The sequence below is a fragment of the Heptranchias perlo genome, chromosome 12, assembly GCF_035084215.1.
Source record: "Heptranchias perlo isolate sHepPer1 chromosome 12, sHepPer1.hap1, whole genome shotgun sequence".
In the NCBI taxonomy this organism is placed as follows: domain Eukaryota; kingdom Metazoa; phylum Chordata; class Chondrichthyes; order Hexanchiformes; family Hexanchidae; genus Heptranchias; species Heptranchias perlo.
The window spans coordinates 63535434-63551705 of NC_090336.1; the positions used below are offsets into that span (position 1 = coordinate 63535434).

Sequence of the window (16272 nt, forward strand, 5' to 3'; positions counted from 1 at the left end):
TGTAGTTAGTAATTGTAGCTGAGAGGAAACATCTTACTACCCTAGAAAGCTAAGGTGTATTGTAACCAAGATATAATTTACAAGATGAGTTAGAAATTCCCTAGTTAGTCTTTATAGCTGCTGAATATTACTTCTGATACAGAAGTAAAAGATTAAGATAGTTCTAAGAGTCCCCTAATGTAATTATAGCAGATCTATAATAAACGAGCCTTCAATTCTACCCAGTCTGTTAGAAACCCAATAGGCAGCCATTGGTTTGGCTTGATCGATCTGCTCATCCAGTCTCACCCCACCCTCACTTCAATTTTGTTATCATATTATACTATCAAAGTTGGAGGCCACCTCAGGCCATTGTGCCTGTACCGGCTCTTTGAAAGAGCTATCCAATTAGTCCCATTCCCCTGCTCTTTCCCCATAGTCCTGTAGGTTTTTTCCCTTCAAGTATTTATCCAATTCCCTTTTGAAAGTTATTATTGAATCTGCTTCCACCGCCCTTTGAGGCAGTGCATTCCAGATCATAACATATTTGTTGCGTAAAAAAATGTCTCCTCATCTGCCCCTCTGGTTCTTTTGACAATTAGCTTGAATCTGCATCCTCTGGTCACCGACCCTCCTGCCACTGGAAACAGTTTCTCCTTATTTACCCTATCAAAACCCTTCGTGATTTTGAACACCTCTATCAAATCTCCCCTTAAGATTCTCTCTTCTAAGGAGAACAATCCAGCTTCTCCAGTCTCTCCACATAACTAAAGTCCCTCATCCCTGGCACCATTCTAGTAAATCTCTTCTGCATCCTCTCTGAGGCCTCCATATCCTTCCTAAAGTGCGGTGCCCAGAATTGAACACAATACTCCAGCTGAGGCCTAACCAGTGCTTTAGAAAGGTTTCGCATAACTTCCTTGCTTTTGTACTCTATGCCTCTATTATAAAGCCCAGGATCCCATATGCCTTTTTAACAGCCTTCTTAACGTGTCCTGCCACCTTCCAAGATTTGTGTATGTGCACCCCCAGGTCTCTCTGTTGCTGCACCCCCTTTAAAATTGTACCATTTAGTTTCTATTGCCTCTCCTCATTCTTCTTACCAAAATGTATCACTTCACACTTCTCTGCATTAAATTTCATCTGCCATGTGTCTGCCCATTTCACCAGTCTGTCTATGTCCTCCTGAAGTCTGTTACTATCCTTCACATTGTTTACTACATTTCCGAGTTTTGTGTCATCTGCAAACTTTGAAATTATACCCAAATCCAGGTCATTAATATATATCAAAAAGAGCAGTGGTCCTAATACCGACTTCTGGGGAACACCACTGTATACATCCCTCCAATCCGAAAAACAACCCTTCACCACTATTCTCTGCTTTCTGTCTCTTAGCGAATTTTGCATCCATGTATATAGAGACATGGGGAAGTGAAGGACCCGAAACTACCCTACAAACAAATAACACAGCAGATAATATTGTATCCATTATTTTAAATTAAGCTGCAACAGACAGGTAGTTTTATAGGAACTTGGGAACAGGAGGAGGCCATTCAACCCCTCGAGCCTGTTCCGCCATTCAATTAGATCATGGCTGATCTGTATTTTCATCGTTCACAGACCCCAAAAATCTGCTACTTGATGTCGGGGTTGGTTGTGGTCTGGTCTCTATTAATTAACTCCTGATGAATTGTTTGTTGGTTTGAAGTGTAGGGCCCAGTACGTGGGTTGATTTATAGAGACCTCGAAGCGTAACAGTTGCTGTTTTCTTTGATCTCGCCTGGACCAAGCTAATTGGAATTTTTTTTCTCTCACTCTCCCCCCCCCCCCCCCTCGCTTTAATCAAGTAATAAAACCGAAACACATCCCGCCAGATGAGCTGGAGTCCTGTCCTGTAGCATTCCCCAGCAACATTTCCCAAAATGGAATCGAGATCGTTTATATTCCTCCTCCTCTCCCTCGCCCCCCCCGTATTTCCAAGCCAAAGGGACTTAAACGAAACTGAATGCTCTGTATGCTTTATAATTATTCCCACTATAATGCACCGTGCTGTCAGAATAACGTATTCAATTGTCTTGTTATTTCTCGTGTTGAAATCGATTGAAACCAGCACTGCAACCCCATTGAAGTACTGCTGCCAATAACCTCATGGACCAGCTCGGGGGGTTAATTGTGTTCTTCTGTGGGTTAGCTTTTGATTAAAATATCCATCACCAGTTTTCTGTTATAAGTAATCGTCATAAGTTGCATTGTGTGTAGAGTCTCGATTTTATTTTTGTAGGAGTAGTCTGTTGCTCTAGTCAAACACTTTATAAATTATTAATGCCTGGTTTTGCTTTAAAACACTAGTTGAGTGATGGAAAAAAAGAGGTTCGGCTGACTGCTAAGCGCCATCATCGAAGTTGGTTGACTCCCAAAGCTAGGTAGAAGTAGCCGCCCTGAACAGAACGTCTCCTTATTAATAGAACTAGTTGTTTCTTTTTAAAGTGGAAATGTGGGCTGATTTGTCCGATGGCTTTTTAACACTCGCCATCTCCAGGAAATCCAACTGATGCAGCTCTGTGGTGGGACCGCGCTTCAGAAATTATTCATTCAGATTCAAGCGTGAGAGGGAAATCAAGAGGACAGTTCAGAAAAGGTGGAAGTTTCTGTTCTATCCTGATCTATGGTTAGAAACTGAATTTCCCTGACCGAAAAAAAAGGAACCTCTGCTATTCGAAATGTTGCCCAAAGAATCCTACCTGTTGCCCGAAAACCCACAACCAGCCAGATCTATGGAACAAGACACTACTGGTAAGATGCATAGTCTTACTTTTCCGTAAAGTACGGAGATGAAAACCAAAACTTTTTACTTTATTTTAGATAAAAGAAACAACTTTCTTTCCATCCGTCTTAGCTTGATTCTCTCACCAAAGTTGTATTTTGTGACACCCTTTACAGTTAGGGTTGACAGTTACATCAAGTTGAGTTAGTTTTGGCGGACACCTCATACCATCTTTTCGGGGAAAGGGGGCCGAAGTGTTAACGCTTCATATTCAATTGACGCACCTTCCCGCTTGGGCTGAATCCAAATCCTCTTTCTATTCCTCCTGGTCCAGCAGTTCTCAGTAACTTGACACCCAACAGCAACAATTTGTCTGCAATGATCCATTTATTTAAAACTGTATGGACTACGTGCCACTTAAATGTCTATCTCAATTAGAAAATGACAGGGTCATTACGTGAAACGTGACTGCTGCTGGGGAGAATACATTTTTCTTCTGCGTATAGGTCAGGCTAAGTCAGTATTTTAACCGCCGCTGAGGTTTTGGCTCATTTCATTCTGGCCTCAATTTCTCGAGGTGAATGTGTGTGTTAGCTGGGAGGGAGGGGCATTTTGGGCCTTTTTTGACTTCCTGTAGGGGGTGATACTGGGTGCTCCAGTGTCACCAGGCGGGAACAAAAATCGTTAAGGCAAGTGCCGTAGGGCATCACTAATATGAAACAAACAATAATAACTCTGTACAATACAGGAACAAATATAAATAATAATTAAATCATAACGTGATTGTGGATATCAACCTATCACCTCGACACCCTGCTGTGCCCACCGGTTGTGGAAGGCATCAAGCTTACCGGTGGATGGACACAAAGTTGTTGATGCTAGCTCAATTAATAATTTTAAATCTGAGATTGATGGATTTTTGCTAGCTAAGGGTATTAAGGGATATGGAGCCATGGAGGGTAAATGGAGTTAGGATACAGATCAGCTATGATCTCATTGAATGGTGAAACAGTCTCAAGGGGCTGAATGGCCTATTCGTGTTCCTATGACACCGCATGCTCCCTCTCCAAGATCACCTGGGCACAGACAATGTCACGGAAGAGAGGCAGACAGCCAGAATGACTTCCACCCCCCTACAAATTTCTGTTTTAGCCAGGAGCAGGCCCAAGAGAGGTTCCTCCAACTTACCCAACTCCCTCCGCATCGGGTGTCCAAAGATTTGATAGACGTGTTCAAAGTCATGATGGGTTTAGATAAAGTAAATAAAGAGAAACTGTTCCCATTGGCGGAAGGGTCCAGAACCAGAGGACATAGATTTAAAGTGATTGGCAAAAGAACAAAAGGTGACATGAGGAAAAACAGTTTTATGCAACGAGTTGTTATGATCTGGAATGTGCTGCCTGAAAGTGTAATGGAAGCAAATTCGATCGTGGCTTTCAAAAAAGGAATTGGATAAATACTTGAAGGGAAAAAAAAATACAGGGCTACCGGGAAAGAGTGGGGGAATGGGACTAACTGGATTGCTCTTACAAAGAGCCAGCACGGGCTCGATGGGCTGAATGGCCTCCTGCTGTGCTATAACCATTCTATGATTCCATGATCAGGAGTGTGGGGCTAAAGTGTAACCAAAAGTTGAGGAGCAGCCCCTTCAGGTAACTATGCAGGGCTTGCAACCTCTCACACTGAACATATACAAGGGCCATGGATTCCAGGGGTATTTTGGGACAAAATCCAATTGATATTAATTTCAAATTCGATCAGTTAGCAGGGTTGACGGGCAACGTCGTCCCATCCTTTAATGCAAATTCCATTCAACTGTTAGGTCCCGTCTGCGGGTTGCTGTCCGCACAGCTAGTGCTGAACTCAACGAGGACTGACCAAAGGTCTTCGACCTGAAACGTTAACTCTGTTTCTTTCTCCACAGAGGCTGCCTGGCTTGCTGAGCTTCTCCAGCATTTTCTGTTTTTATTTTGGGACTGGCATGAGACGGGTAGAACCGAGTCAATGTGCAACTGTAATTCTCTTATATCTGCAACTCCCTCTTCCAGTATTTTCTTGAAAATATATTCCAATACTTGCACAGAAACTATGTTGTGCGTTCAAACACTTGGCAACTTATTCACCACCCCTATGATTTTTTATTCCTCACCGTCTGTTACCGGCTCCTAGTTCCTCCTAGAGTTTTTTTTTGCAAAATACATTTCGCAACACTTCCCAGAATGTCCCGTCTTGCTGGTGTTGCCAGACGTCTATATATAAATATACAAATATATATATTTAAAAGCGAGAGGGATGTAGAAACTCAGATATTCTCATTTGAGCAAGGTGGGGCAAAGAGAGGCAAGTGTTAAAACAATAAACTAGAAGGTTTAAAGAACAGAAACAGCGTGCACTGATAATACATGTTAAGAGTATCGCCAAGTAGATAAGGGACATAGGACCCCATCGCTTCCTTAATTACTGAGTAAACTTTATTCAGAGGGGTTAAAATTCTTCTGAAATCCGCGGAGGAGGGAACTGAAGATAAACCGCACTGGTTAATTAGCACGGCGTTTTAAGGCGGGTAGCTTTGCGAATCCCTGGCGATCACATCTGCTAAGTAATCGCTAGCAGCAGTGGTTGGAAGCCATTTATCTCCAATGTACGTGAGCAGCTCACAACCGGCGCCAATGGACAGGGACCGCTGACTGGGATTCAGGCATGGACCGGGGTGGACCTGCTATTCGGCGCTGATCATCTCAAAACTGCCTCCGGCGGGCCAAGGAGACGGGTGGTGGGGTGGGGAGCAGGTTTGAAAGACAAGAGACCAAAAGCTGCTTCTACACAAGAGAGAGGGAGAGAGAGATTGCGAGCTTGGTCGGGGTGAGGTTAGAAGCACGGAGGCTGCCGACCCCAGCCAAGGAAGGTGGGGGTGGGCGGGAGGGAGGGAGAGGGAAGAACCGGTGGTGCTGTCCATGGTGCTGAAGCTTTAATCTTGGGAGGACAGCGGTCAGGCGACACTCTACCTTGTCCTGCCGAGCGGCCGTTGAGCCCCATTAAGAAGGATGTTGATGGGAAATGACTGGAGACAGAGAGGACGAGCTTTGTCAGAAAGCGCTCAATATAGTGACCGAACTCTGCTTTAAAGGGGTGGTGGAACACGAAAGCTGCCTGGATTTTTCTTATTCTCTCCGTGATCGAGGCCGACCACGCCATACAGATTCAGGTACAACAGACACATCGGGATTACTTGTATTAAAAGTGCAAGCGGGGCAAATTCTTATCTTGTTAGTTATGTGGATGAATACATTAACCTTTATATATATAAACTGCTAGGGGAGTCTTACATTGTACAAAATCCCACTGAATTCTACACTGTTTAAAGTAGTTAGTGGCGATGCAAAGATTAGTTATCAACCTAAACTAAAACACAACGTTGACCAAATCTGGACATTAATGAACTAATAACATCTCACGGCGTATCATTGTAGAGATTTGCATGAGACTGTCATGGACATGGTGATGTTGCATAGCTCGAGTCTGCGGGAACACGGCATTCAAAGCCTCGGCGCTTTAACATTAACTTGCATTCTCCATTTGCGTTGGTCTCTAGTTAAGCAAACATTTGGCCAAGTGAGCGCTAACAAGTGTGTTTCCAAGTTTATATGGCAGTGAACTCGAAGACTATCTAATCGGCAATTGCAAATGTATATTTTAGTTTAAATATATCAGATAACTATATGAAGTTGGTTTATATTATCGCCGATTGGAAGCCTATTGTTTGAATATATTATGCTAAAATATAGCTTCTTAAAACTGTCCAGATGCACTAAAATATAACATTTATGCACTATGGAAATGGTCTAATAATGTAGTTCATTCTTTGATTCCTCTCTTCAATTGGTAGTTGTGTTAAAATTAGCCCTATCCGGACTGCCTTGGGGGAGAAGGGGAGGGAGGCCTTGGTTGTGTTTTGAGGAACTAAGTTTGGAGAGTAGGGCCTTGATGGTGCAGCACCGCCGTCACAAGCTCTTAAACTGCAACCATATCAATCGGTATCTGCCATTCGTTCCGTTGCCTTTTTGTTTTCTAATCATCCAACCCTAGACTCACAGTCGGCTGAATCTCTAGACATAATCGATCAGCTAATGGTTTAAACAAAATTCCATCGGACACAGTTCATGTTTTACAAACAAGAACAGTGACTGGATCCTCGCCCAGGCAGCCGGGAGAGTCCGCCCTGAAACTAAACCGGGGTTTCAGCCCCAAACTTAGAGCCAAAACTATTGTTATGTTTGCATTCTTTGCACGTTTTTCACATAAATTCGTTATTAAACGGCCTTGGGGGCAATGTTAAATAGAGATCTACTATTAATTTATCTGCAGCTGTATATATGGTAGCCACGCCCTATTATTTGCCATTTTGATTCCCATAAAATGCATATCACAGAAAAGCCAAGTTTTCTTTGTGTGTTGGCAAGAGGGGAGAATCATCATCACAGTGATTGCTTTATTAATCATCCAATTTATGCATTTATCTGAGCTCTCTAGCGGGGGTAGGGGGGCGGTTACATTATGATCCATGCGAGCTTTTAATTCCACATGATGTACGTCTAATGATTGTTTAGTTGCATTGGAACATATGAACTTTATAAGATGCATTCTATAAGTATAGCCAACTATTTCTTGAAGTTAAACTGTCTTTACTTTCTATGAATATAGTAGCCATTTCTAAAAAAAATTACAGCGTTTCATTTGTTTTATTAATAAATTATATATATATAGTACTCCCAAGCTATCATTGTGGTAACAACTAATATATCAGCTTTGGGGAGGGGGATTGGATAGTGAATGCTTTTACATACGAACATACAAATTAAGAGCAGGTGTAGGCCATTCAGCCCCTCGAGCCTGCTCTGCCATTTGATACGATCAATGGCTGATCTGATTGTGACCTCAACCCTACTCTCCCGTCTACCTACCATAACCTCTGACTCCCTTGTTAATCAGGAATCTATCGAACTCAGTCTTAAAAAATATTCAATGACCCTGCCTCCACCGCTCTCAGGGAAGGGAGTTCCACAGACTCACGACCCTCTGAGAGAAAAAAATTCTCCTCATCTCCATCTTAAATGGGAGACCCCTTATTTTTAAACTGTGGCCCCTAGTTCTAGTCTCTCTCACAAGGGGAAACATCCTCTCAGCATCTACCCCTTCAAGTCCCCTCAAGAACTTATATGTTTCAATAAGATCACCTCTCATTCTTCTAAACTCTAATGTACACAGGCCTAACTTGTCCAACCTTTCCTCATAAGATAACCCCCTCATCCCAGGAATCAGTCGAGTGAACTTTCTCTCAACTGCCTCCAAAGCAATTATGTCCTTTCGTAAATAAGGAGACTAAAACTGCACAGTACTGAACTTTAACCTCTGGGCTGCAGCTTCGAATCCAGCCCAGACTGCTACGATGAAAGCTTCCTTTATCTGCGAGCCCGAAGTGAAATTAATTTGGACCATTCCTATCCCACTTCCTGGTAGGTGCTGATGAACAACACTTAATTACTTGTCGTTCCAGATACGCTGGCACTAATTTGTCAGCAAGATATTAAGAGGCTATAAGAATAGCTGGCTTGTGAAATGAAAAAACAAGTCACTAGAGCAGCAAGGAGTAGTTTTATTGTTACCTTGAGGTTAAGGTATGTTGCTGGGCAGAGTACAGGGCCTTTTATATTGGTCTTTCAAGTCATATTCCGGGAGATAGTCAAGATTTGGAATGCACTGCTTGAAAGTGCGGTGAATGTAGATTCAACAGTACATTTCAAAAGGGAATTGGATATATATTTGAAAAGGAAAAAATTTCAGGGCTCTGGGGAAAGAACGGGAAGTGGGACTAATTGGCTAGCTCTTTTAAAGAGCTGGCATAGGCATGAAGGGTGGAATGGCCTCCGTTACTGTTTCTATCTGGGATCTAGGTCCTGGCTGTTCACATGGTTTCTGTAGAGTGATGGCAGACTTGTAGGCACAGTTTAACCTACTGTCAATTTATAGAAACCAAATTGAACAACATAAATGCAGGGTGACAGAAACCAACTTTAAATGCTTAAACCAAAGTAGCTTGTATCTTGTTTATAATTGAAAGCAGGAGCCAGAGTGTTGAATAAATATGATTTGGCTCCCATTTACATTGGAAGGAAGTTCAGCTCCACAATCAACAACAACAACTTGCATTTATATAGCACCTTTAACGTGGTAAAACATCCCAAGACGTTTCACAGGAGCATAATCAGACCAAAATTTGACACTGAGCCTCGTAAGGTGGTATTAGGACAGGTCAAAGAGGTAGATTTTAAAATGTAGGTCAGCAAGAACAGGGTTGATGGGTGAATGGGACTTGATGCAAGTTAGGATATGGGCAGCAGAGTTTTGGATGAGCTCAAGTTAATGGAGGGTGGAAGATGGTAGACCGGCCAGGAGAGCATTGGAATAGTCCAGTCTGGAGGTAACAAAAGCACGGATGAGGGTTTCAGCAGCAGATGAGCTGAGGCGGGGGCAGAGACGGACGATGTTACGGAGGTGGAAGTAGGTAGTCTTGCTGATGGAGCGGATATGTGGTCAGAAGCTCATCTCAGGGTCAAACAGGATGCCAACGTTGTGAACGGTCTGGTTCAGCATCAGACAGTGGCCAGGGAGAGGGATGGAGTTGGTGGTTAGGGAACGGAGTTTGCGGCGGGGACCAAAGACATAGGCTCCGGTCTTCCCAGTATTTAGTTGGAAGAAATTTTTTCTCATCCAGCACTGGATCCAGACAAGCAGCGTGACAAATGAGAGCCAGTCCAACTTGACACTTTGATGCAATACTGAAGGAGTTAAATGAAACATTAGACCAATGTCATGCCTGACTGAGTAGCTGGACACTACTCAGCTATCCTGGCCAGCACTGCACCAGAAACAGCTTGGACCTGAAAAACCAGCATCCCACATAACCACTGTACCTATGGCGGAGCAGAATTCCGACCCATCAATGACCCAAGAAACTGGCCCGGCCAGGCTTCCTGGGGTCAGGTGGCTGCTTGTGTCATTAGTAGTGCACCTTGGCTGCTTGCTTGTTGGGAGGGTTCTTAACATGCCGTGCCGGCTGGCCACTTGAGTGTAAAGCCGGGAGGTGCGGCTGAAAGCAGCAGCAAGCACTTGAAATGGGCTTATGTATAAGGAAGCCACTTGGAGTGTTCTAGTCCATGAACCCAGCCTGGAATATGCATGCAAGTCCCACTTCCACTGCAGAAATGTACTGCACAAATGTATCTCGCAAGTGTGTAGCACACTGGGGATTCCAAGGGTGGGACTGGCAGGAATTGTAACAGGGGATGTTACCCCACTTTCCATGACATTTTTAGAAAAAAAATCAGTTGGGAAGGGCGAGGATGCAAGAAGTACCTCCCACCTTTGGCTGAGGAAACTGCTGGCACAGGACTAATGGGGCACAGTCGCGACATAAGCAAGTTCCGCCCCCACACCTCCCTCTGCTAGTTTCCACCCTCTCCAATTACGCTGCCCTGATTCCTGAGGAAATTTGGGGCAATTATCCTGTCGTTCATTCATTTGATATTTTTGGGACTGTGCTGTGGGCAAATTAGCTGCTGCATTTGTCTATGTAACAACAGTGACTGCATTTCTAAAGCACTCCATTGGTTGGTTGGCATGCTCAGGACATAAAGTTCTTTATAGATGCACGTTTTTTCTTTCTCTTTTGGAGTGGCATTTTGTTTTCTCTTATAGCAGATACACTTCCTGAATGTTATGCTGTTCTGCATGTTGCAACCTTGGCAGCCACTTACAAAGAACAAAGGGGAAATGCAAGCACACAGCATAAGAGGTAATATATTGAAGAGCTATCTAACCTCAATATTCAAAACGGGTTCGATAGGGGAGACGTAGAGAAGATGTTTCCACTTTTGGGGGAGTCCAAAACTAAAGACCATAAATAGAGTCATAGAATCATAGAAAGTTACAGCACAGAAGGAGGCCATTCAACCCATCGTGTCTGTGCCGGCCGAAAAAGAGCTATCCAGCTTAATCCCACTTTCCAGCACTTTGTCCGTAGCCCAGTAGGTTACAGCACTTCAAGTACCTTTTAAATGAGTTGAGGGTTTCTGCCTCTACCACCCTTTGAGGCAGTGACATCCAGACCCTTACCACCCTCTGGGTGACAACTTTTCTCCTCAGCTCCGTCTAATCCTTTTACCAATTACATTAAATCTATGCCCTCTGGTCACAGACCCCTCAGCTAAGGGAAATAGGTCCTCCCTATCCACTCTATCTAGTCCCATCATAATTTTATACTTCTCAATTAAATCTTCCCTCAGCCTCCTTTGTTCCAAAGAAAACAACTCCAGCCTATCCAATCTTTTCTCATAGCTAAAATTCTCCAGCCCTGGCAACATCCTCGTAAATCTCCTCTGTACCCTCTCTAGTGCAATCACATTATTCCTGTATTGTGGTGACCAGAAATGTACACAGTGCTCAAGCTGTGGCCTAACCAATGTTTTGTACAGTTCTAGCATAATCTCCCTGCTCTTATATTCTATTCCTCGGCTAATAAAGTAAAGTATCCCGTATGCCTTTTTAACTACCTCATCTACCTGTCCTGCTACCTTCAGGGATCTGTGGACATGCAGTCCAAGGTCCCTTTGTTCCTCTACATCTCGCAGTATCCTACCATTTATTGTGTGCTCCCTTGCCTTGTTTGCCCTCCCCAAATGCATTACCTCACACTCCTCCAGATTGAATTCCATTTTTTACTTTTCTGTCCACCTGACCAGTCCATTGATATCTTCCTGCAGTCTACCGCTCTCCTCCTCACTATCAACCACACGGCCAATTTTTGTATCATCTGCAAACTTCTTGATCAAGCCCCCCACGTTCAAGTCCAAATCATTAATATATACCACAAAAAGCAAGTGACCTAGTACTGAGCCCTGCAGAACCCCACTGGAAACAGCCTTCCAGTCACAAAAACACCCGTCAAACATTACCCTTTGCTTCCTGCCACTGAGCCAGTTTTGGATCCAACTAGCCACTTTCCCTTGGATCCCATGGGTTTTTACTTTTTTGACCAGTCTGCCATGTGGGACCTTGTCAAAAGCCTTGCTAAGATAGTCACTAATAAATCCAATAAGGAATTCAGGCAAAACCTCTTTACCCAGAGAGTGGTGAGAATGTGGAATTCACTACCACAAGGAGTAGTTAAGGCGACTGGCATAGATATATTTAAGGGGAAGCTCGATAAACACATGAGAGAGAAAGGAATAAAAGGATATGTTGATAGCGTGAGATGAAGTAGAGTAGAAGGAGGCTCGTATGGAGCATAAACACCAGAATGGACAGTTGGGCTGAATGGCCTGTTTCTGTGCTGTAAATTCTATGTAACAGGTCAAAGGAATTTGTTGAAATTAGGAAATGCTCATCTCATAATTAGATGTTTGCCCCAGTCTATTCCTTGAGATCGGACTGGCTCTTCACGAAGTAAAAGTGAGGGAAGCCATCCTGACAGTCTACGTCGTTCTTCCATAGACACCTATGGTGGGGGGGAGCTGGGGATTTTCAACCTCCGCTCAGAATTGGAGCAGCCATGCTGCCTGCATCTGAAGCCCGTGACCATTTTCAGGTTCAGGCCTTATTTGAATGCAATGGGCAAGGTGCGGATTTCAAATGGACGCTCTGCTGCAGCTCACTGGCTGTGTTGGTGGGGGGTGGGGGGAGGGGGAGGGAGAGGACAGCTGGATGATAGATTGGGTGTGTGGTGGGGGGGCGCGGGGGGATAACCAATCTTGGGGCGGGGGGTGTCGAGGATGCGCCGGCAGTGGGTCGTAGTAGTTCTGCACAGAATTTCCCCCTTTTTGTGCGGGGTGTGTGCTCTGCCCATTTATACCTAAAAATTGCAACTAGGGTCCTACGACCATGTGGGACCTTGATTTGCACTGGTAAGCAATCTCGTGCCCAAAACAGGCAGATGTTCTGCCCCCCCCCCAATTTGCAGGCTTTCCCAAAAATTGCATCAGGTGGGCCTTAGGCATCCAATGGGCAGCCAAGATTCCCCCCACCCCACCTCCCGGCGCCATCCCCCCCCACCCCAATTTTCAACAGTCAGCTGCCTGTTTTTCAAGCAAGTAATGGGTGGCTGACAGTTGGAAATTTGTCCTTGGTTGCCCCCCATCGCAGTATCTATCTGCCCCTTGAATCTCTCCAGAGTTTTTGTCTCCACTCCTCCTACCAACAGACCATTCCTGGGATACGCACTCCTAATGTCAGTCCTGAACTTTGCACCTACCTCGCCGTGTCCTGTAGTTGTGGATTAACTTGAAATAGAGCTCAGGATTAACCTTTCTCGATTCCACTTAGTATTTTATACACCTCGAAAAGGACCTCGCTCAGTCACCTCCTTTCGAAGTGGAAGAGTCCAAGTTTTGCCTTGGTAACCAGATCTAAACACAATGTTGAAGATGTGGCCTCGCTGCAGCACTGTACAGCACAGAATGACAGCCTCATATTTATAGCCTACTGATTTGACAATATAGCTTGGCATTCTGTTTACTTTGTTGATTGCTGGTCTGCAATGACTGGACATGGTCAGCATTGAGTCAACTATTACTCCTAGATCTCTATCAGACTCTGCTCTAGCTAGGTGAGCACCATACATTAAGCTGCTTATTTTGCTTGCATTGATCTGGAAATGGCCCTGATGCATTAAGGTGCAACGTCTGACGATGGACATAAAGACACTTTGGAGCCAGAACTTACTGTACCTTTTAGTTAAATGTGGGCCTAGGTAGGAATTTGCACACATCCGTAGATTGTGAAAACTTTGCTTCAGCACTCCACCCTCATTGCAATATGGGCATCAGGAGCAAGCTTTTTGTAAGTAATAATAAGTGCACGCTAATTATTAAAAAATAGGATGTCAGAAGGTGGTGGGTTCAAGTCCACTCCAAGGACTTGAACACAAAATCTAGGCTGTCACTCCCAGTGCAGTACTGAGTGAGTGCTGAGCTATCGGAAGTGCCGTCTTTCAGATGAGACGTTAAATCAAGGCCCTGTCTGCCCTCTCGGGTGCACGTAAAAGATCCCATGGCACTATTTAGAAGAAGATCAGGGGACTTCTCCCTGGCCAATACATATCCCTCTACCAACACCTAAAAACAGATTAGCTGGTCATTATCACGTTGCTGTTTGTGGGACCTTGCTGTGCGCAATTTTGACAGCCACGTTTCCTACATCATGACAGTGATTACACTTGAAAAAAAATGTAGTTCATTGGCTGTTAAGTGCTATGGGACATCCTGAGGTCGTGAAAGTCGCTTTCGAAATGCAAGTTCTTTCTTACACTGAAAAAATTCAAAGTCAAGGTCCTTTGATTGTATAACTGAGATAGCCACAGCTGTAGGAATTGTAGTGAGCCTGAAGTATATCAGTCCTTGATATTTGTGGACGACTTTATATTTTGATTTACTAAATGTGTTTGATAGTTGGCCTACACTGAAAGTAACAGATGGCTAGGAATAATAATTGCAGTATTTTAAGAATTGTTAAGGAAAGGGCTTATATGTGTATCGGTGTTGAGTGTGGCTTCATGATATAGCTTGTTTATGGAGTGTTAAAATGTTTAGTTATAGTCAGAATTCCCCACAGGGCACATTCCTAACCAACTGTGTGCAGTTTAGTCATTTCTCACTTTTTATATGAAGAAGAAAGAACTTACATCTGTAAAGTGCCTCAGAATGTCTCAAAGCATTTCACAACCAATGAAATACATTTGAAGTGCAGCCACTCTTGTATGTAGGCAACACGTTTGCGTACAGCAAGGTCCCACAAACAAAGGTTTGTCCCATAGGTTTAACCTATCAGGAAAGAACAAGCTGGGGCTCTATGCTCTAGAAAAGAGATGGCTGAGGGGTTACTTGATAGAGGTGTTCAAGATTATGAAAGGGTTCAATAGGGTAGACGTAGAGAAAATGTTTCCACTTGTGATGTGACCAAAACTAGAGGACATAAATATAAGATCGTCACTAATAAATCCAATAGGGAATTCAGGGGAAACTTCTTTATCCAGAGAGTGGTTAGAATGTGGAACTCGCTACCACAAGGAGTAGATGAGGTGAATAACATAGATGCATTTAAGGGGGAGCTAGATAAGTATATGAGGAAGAAAGGAATAGAAGGATATGCTGATAGGGTTAGATGAAGAGGGGAGGGAGGTGGCTCGTGTGGAGCATAAACACCGGCATAGACCTGATGAGCCGAATGCCCTGTTTCTGTGCTTACATTCTATGTAATACTGTGTAAATGGGATGAATGGCCAGTTAATCTGCTTTTGGTGGTCTTGGTTGAGGGAGGAATGCTGGCCAGGGATGAGGGACTTTAATTACATGGAGAGACTAGAGCAGAGAAGATTAAGGGAATGTTTAATAGAGGTGTTCAATTCTGAGTTTTGATAGAGTAAATAGGGAGAAACTGTTTCCACTGGCAGGAGAGTCGATAACCAGAGGACAAAGATTTAAGACAATGGACAAAAGAACCAGAGAGGATAGGAGGATAAAAATTTTTACGCATCGAGTTTTTTTTATCTGGAATTCACTGCTTGAAAGGGTGGTGGAAGCAGATTCAATAGTGACTTTCCAAAAGGGTATTGGATGTATACTTGAAAAGGAAAAATTTCAGCACAATGGGGACAGAGCAGGGGAGTGGGACTAATTGGAGAGCACTTTCAAAGAGCCAGCACAGGCATGATGGGCCAAATGGCCGTCTTCTGTGCTGTAAGAGTGTATGAGGATAATAGAAGATTTCCCTGCTCTTCTTTGAATAGTGCTTTGGGGTCCTTTACATCTCAGCTGAAAGACAGCATATCTAATGATGTCGCACTTCCTCAGTTCTGGACCGAGTGTCAGTCGAGATTATCTGCTCACATCCTGGAGTAGTGCATGAACCCACAACCTTCTAACTCCAAGATAATAGTGATACCACCAGACCCAGCTGGCGCTTAAGAATGAAGTCATTCAGAACTGTGATAACATTTTTACACCAAATTGTAATCTGTGGAGAAAGAAACAGAGTTAACATTTCAGGTCGAAGACTTTTCGTCAGAACTGGAAGATGTGAAGAGAGTTGAAGTTTTTGAGCAAGTACAGAGCCAGGAAAAGGGCGAGGGAGGGGAGGGGAGGAAAGACCAAAAGGGAAGGTCTGTGATTAAATGACAAAAGGGATAATGGTGCGAGGCAAGGAGGGTGGTAATGGGACAGGTTAAGAAACAAAAGATGGGTCTAGAGGAGCTATAAATGGCAACAGCAGAACCATTACCAGCACCTGCTGTCCAATAAATTTTTAAAAATGGGAGCAGTGGTTATGGTCTGAAGTTACTGAAATCAACATTGATTTCAGACCATAATCACTACCCCCATTCTTTTTTATTTATTGGACAGCAGGTGCTGGTAATGGTTCTGATGTTGCCATTTACAGCTCCTCTAGACCCATCTTTTGTTTCTTCACCTGTCCCATTA

The 16272-nt window shown here is 43.8% G+C and overlaps 1 protein-coding gene across 1 annotated transcript in view; it reads left to right on the forward strand.

Annotated features, from left to right (window-relative positions):
- Positions 1-5800: 5800 nt before the first annotated feature.
- syt9b (synaptotagmin IXb) overlaps positions 5801-16272 on the forward strand; it is a 75984-nt gene continuing 65512 nt past the window's right edge. Inside the window, exon 1 of the mRNA XM_067993597.1 lies at positions 5801-5948. Within this exon, the coding sequence (XP_067849698.1) occupies positions 5801-5948 (148 nt within the window). The remainder of the gene's footprint in view (positions 5949-16272) is intronic.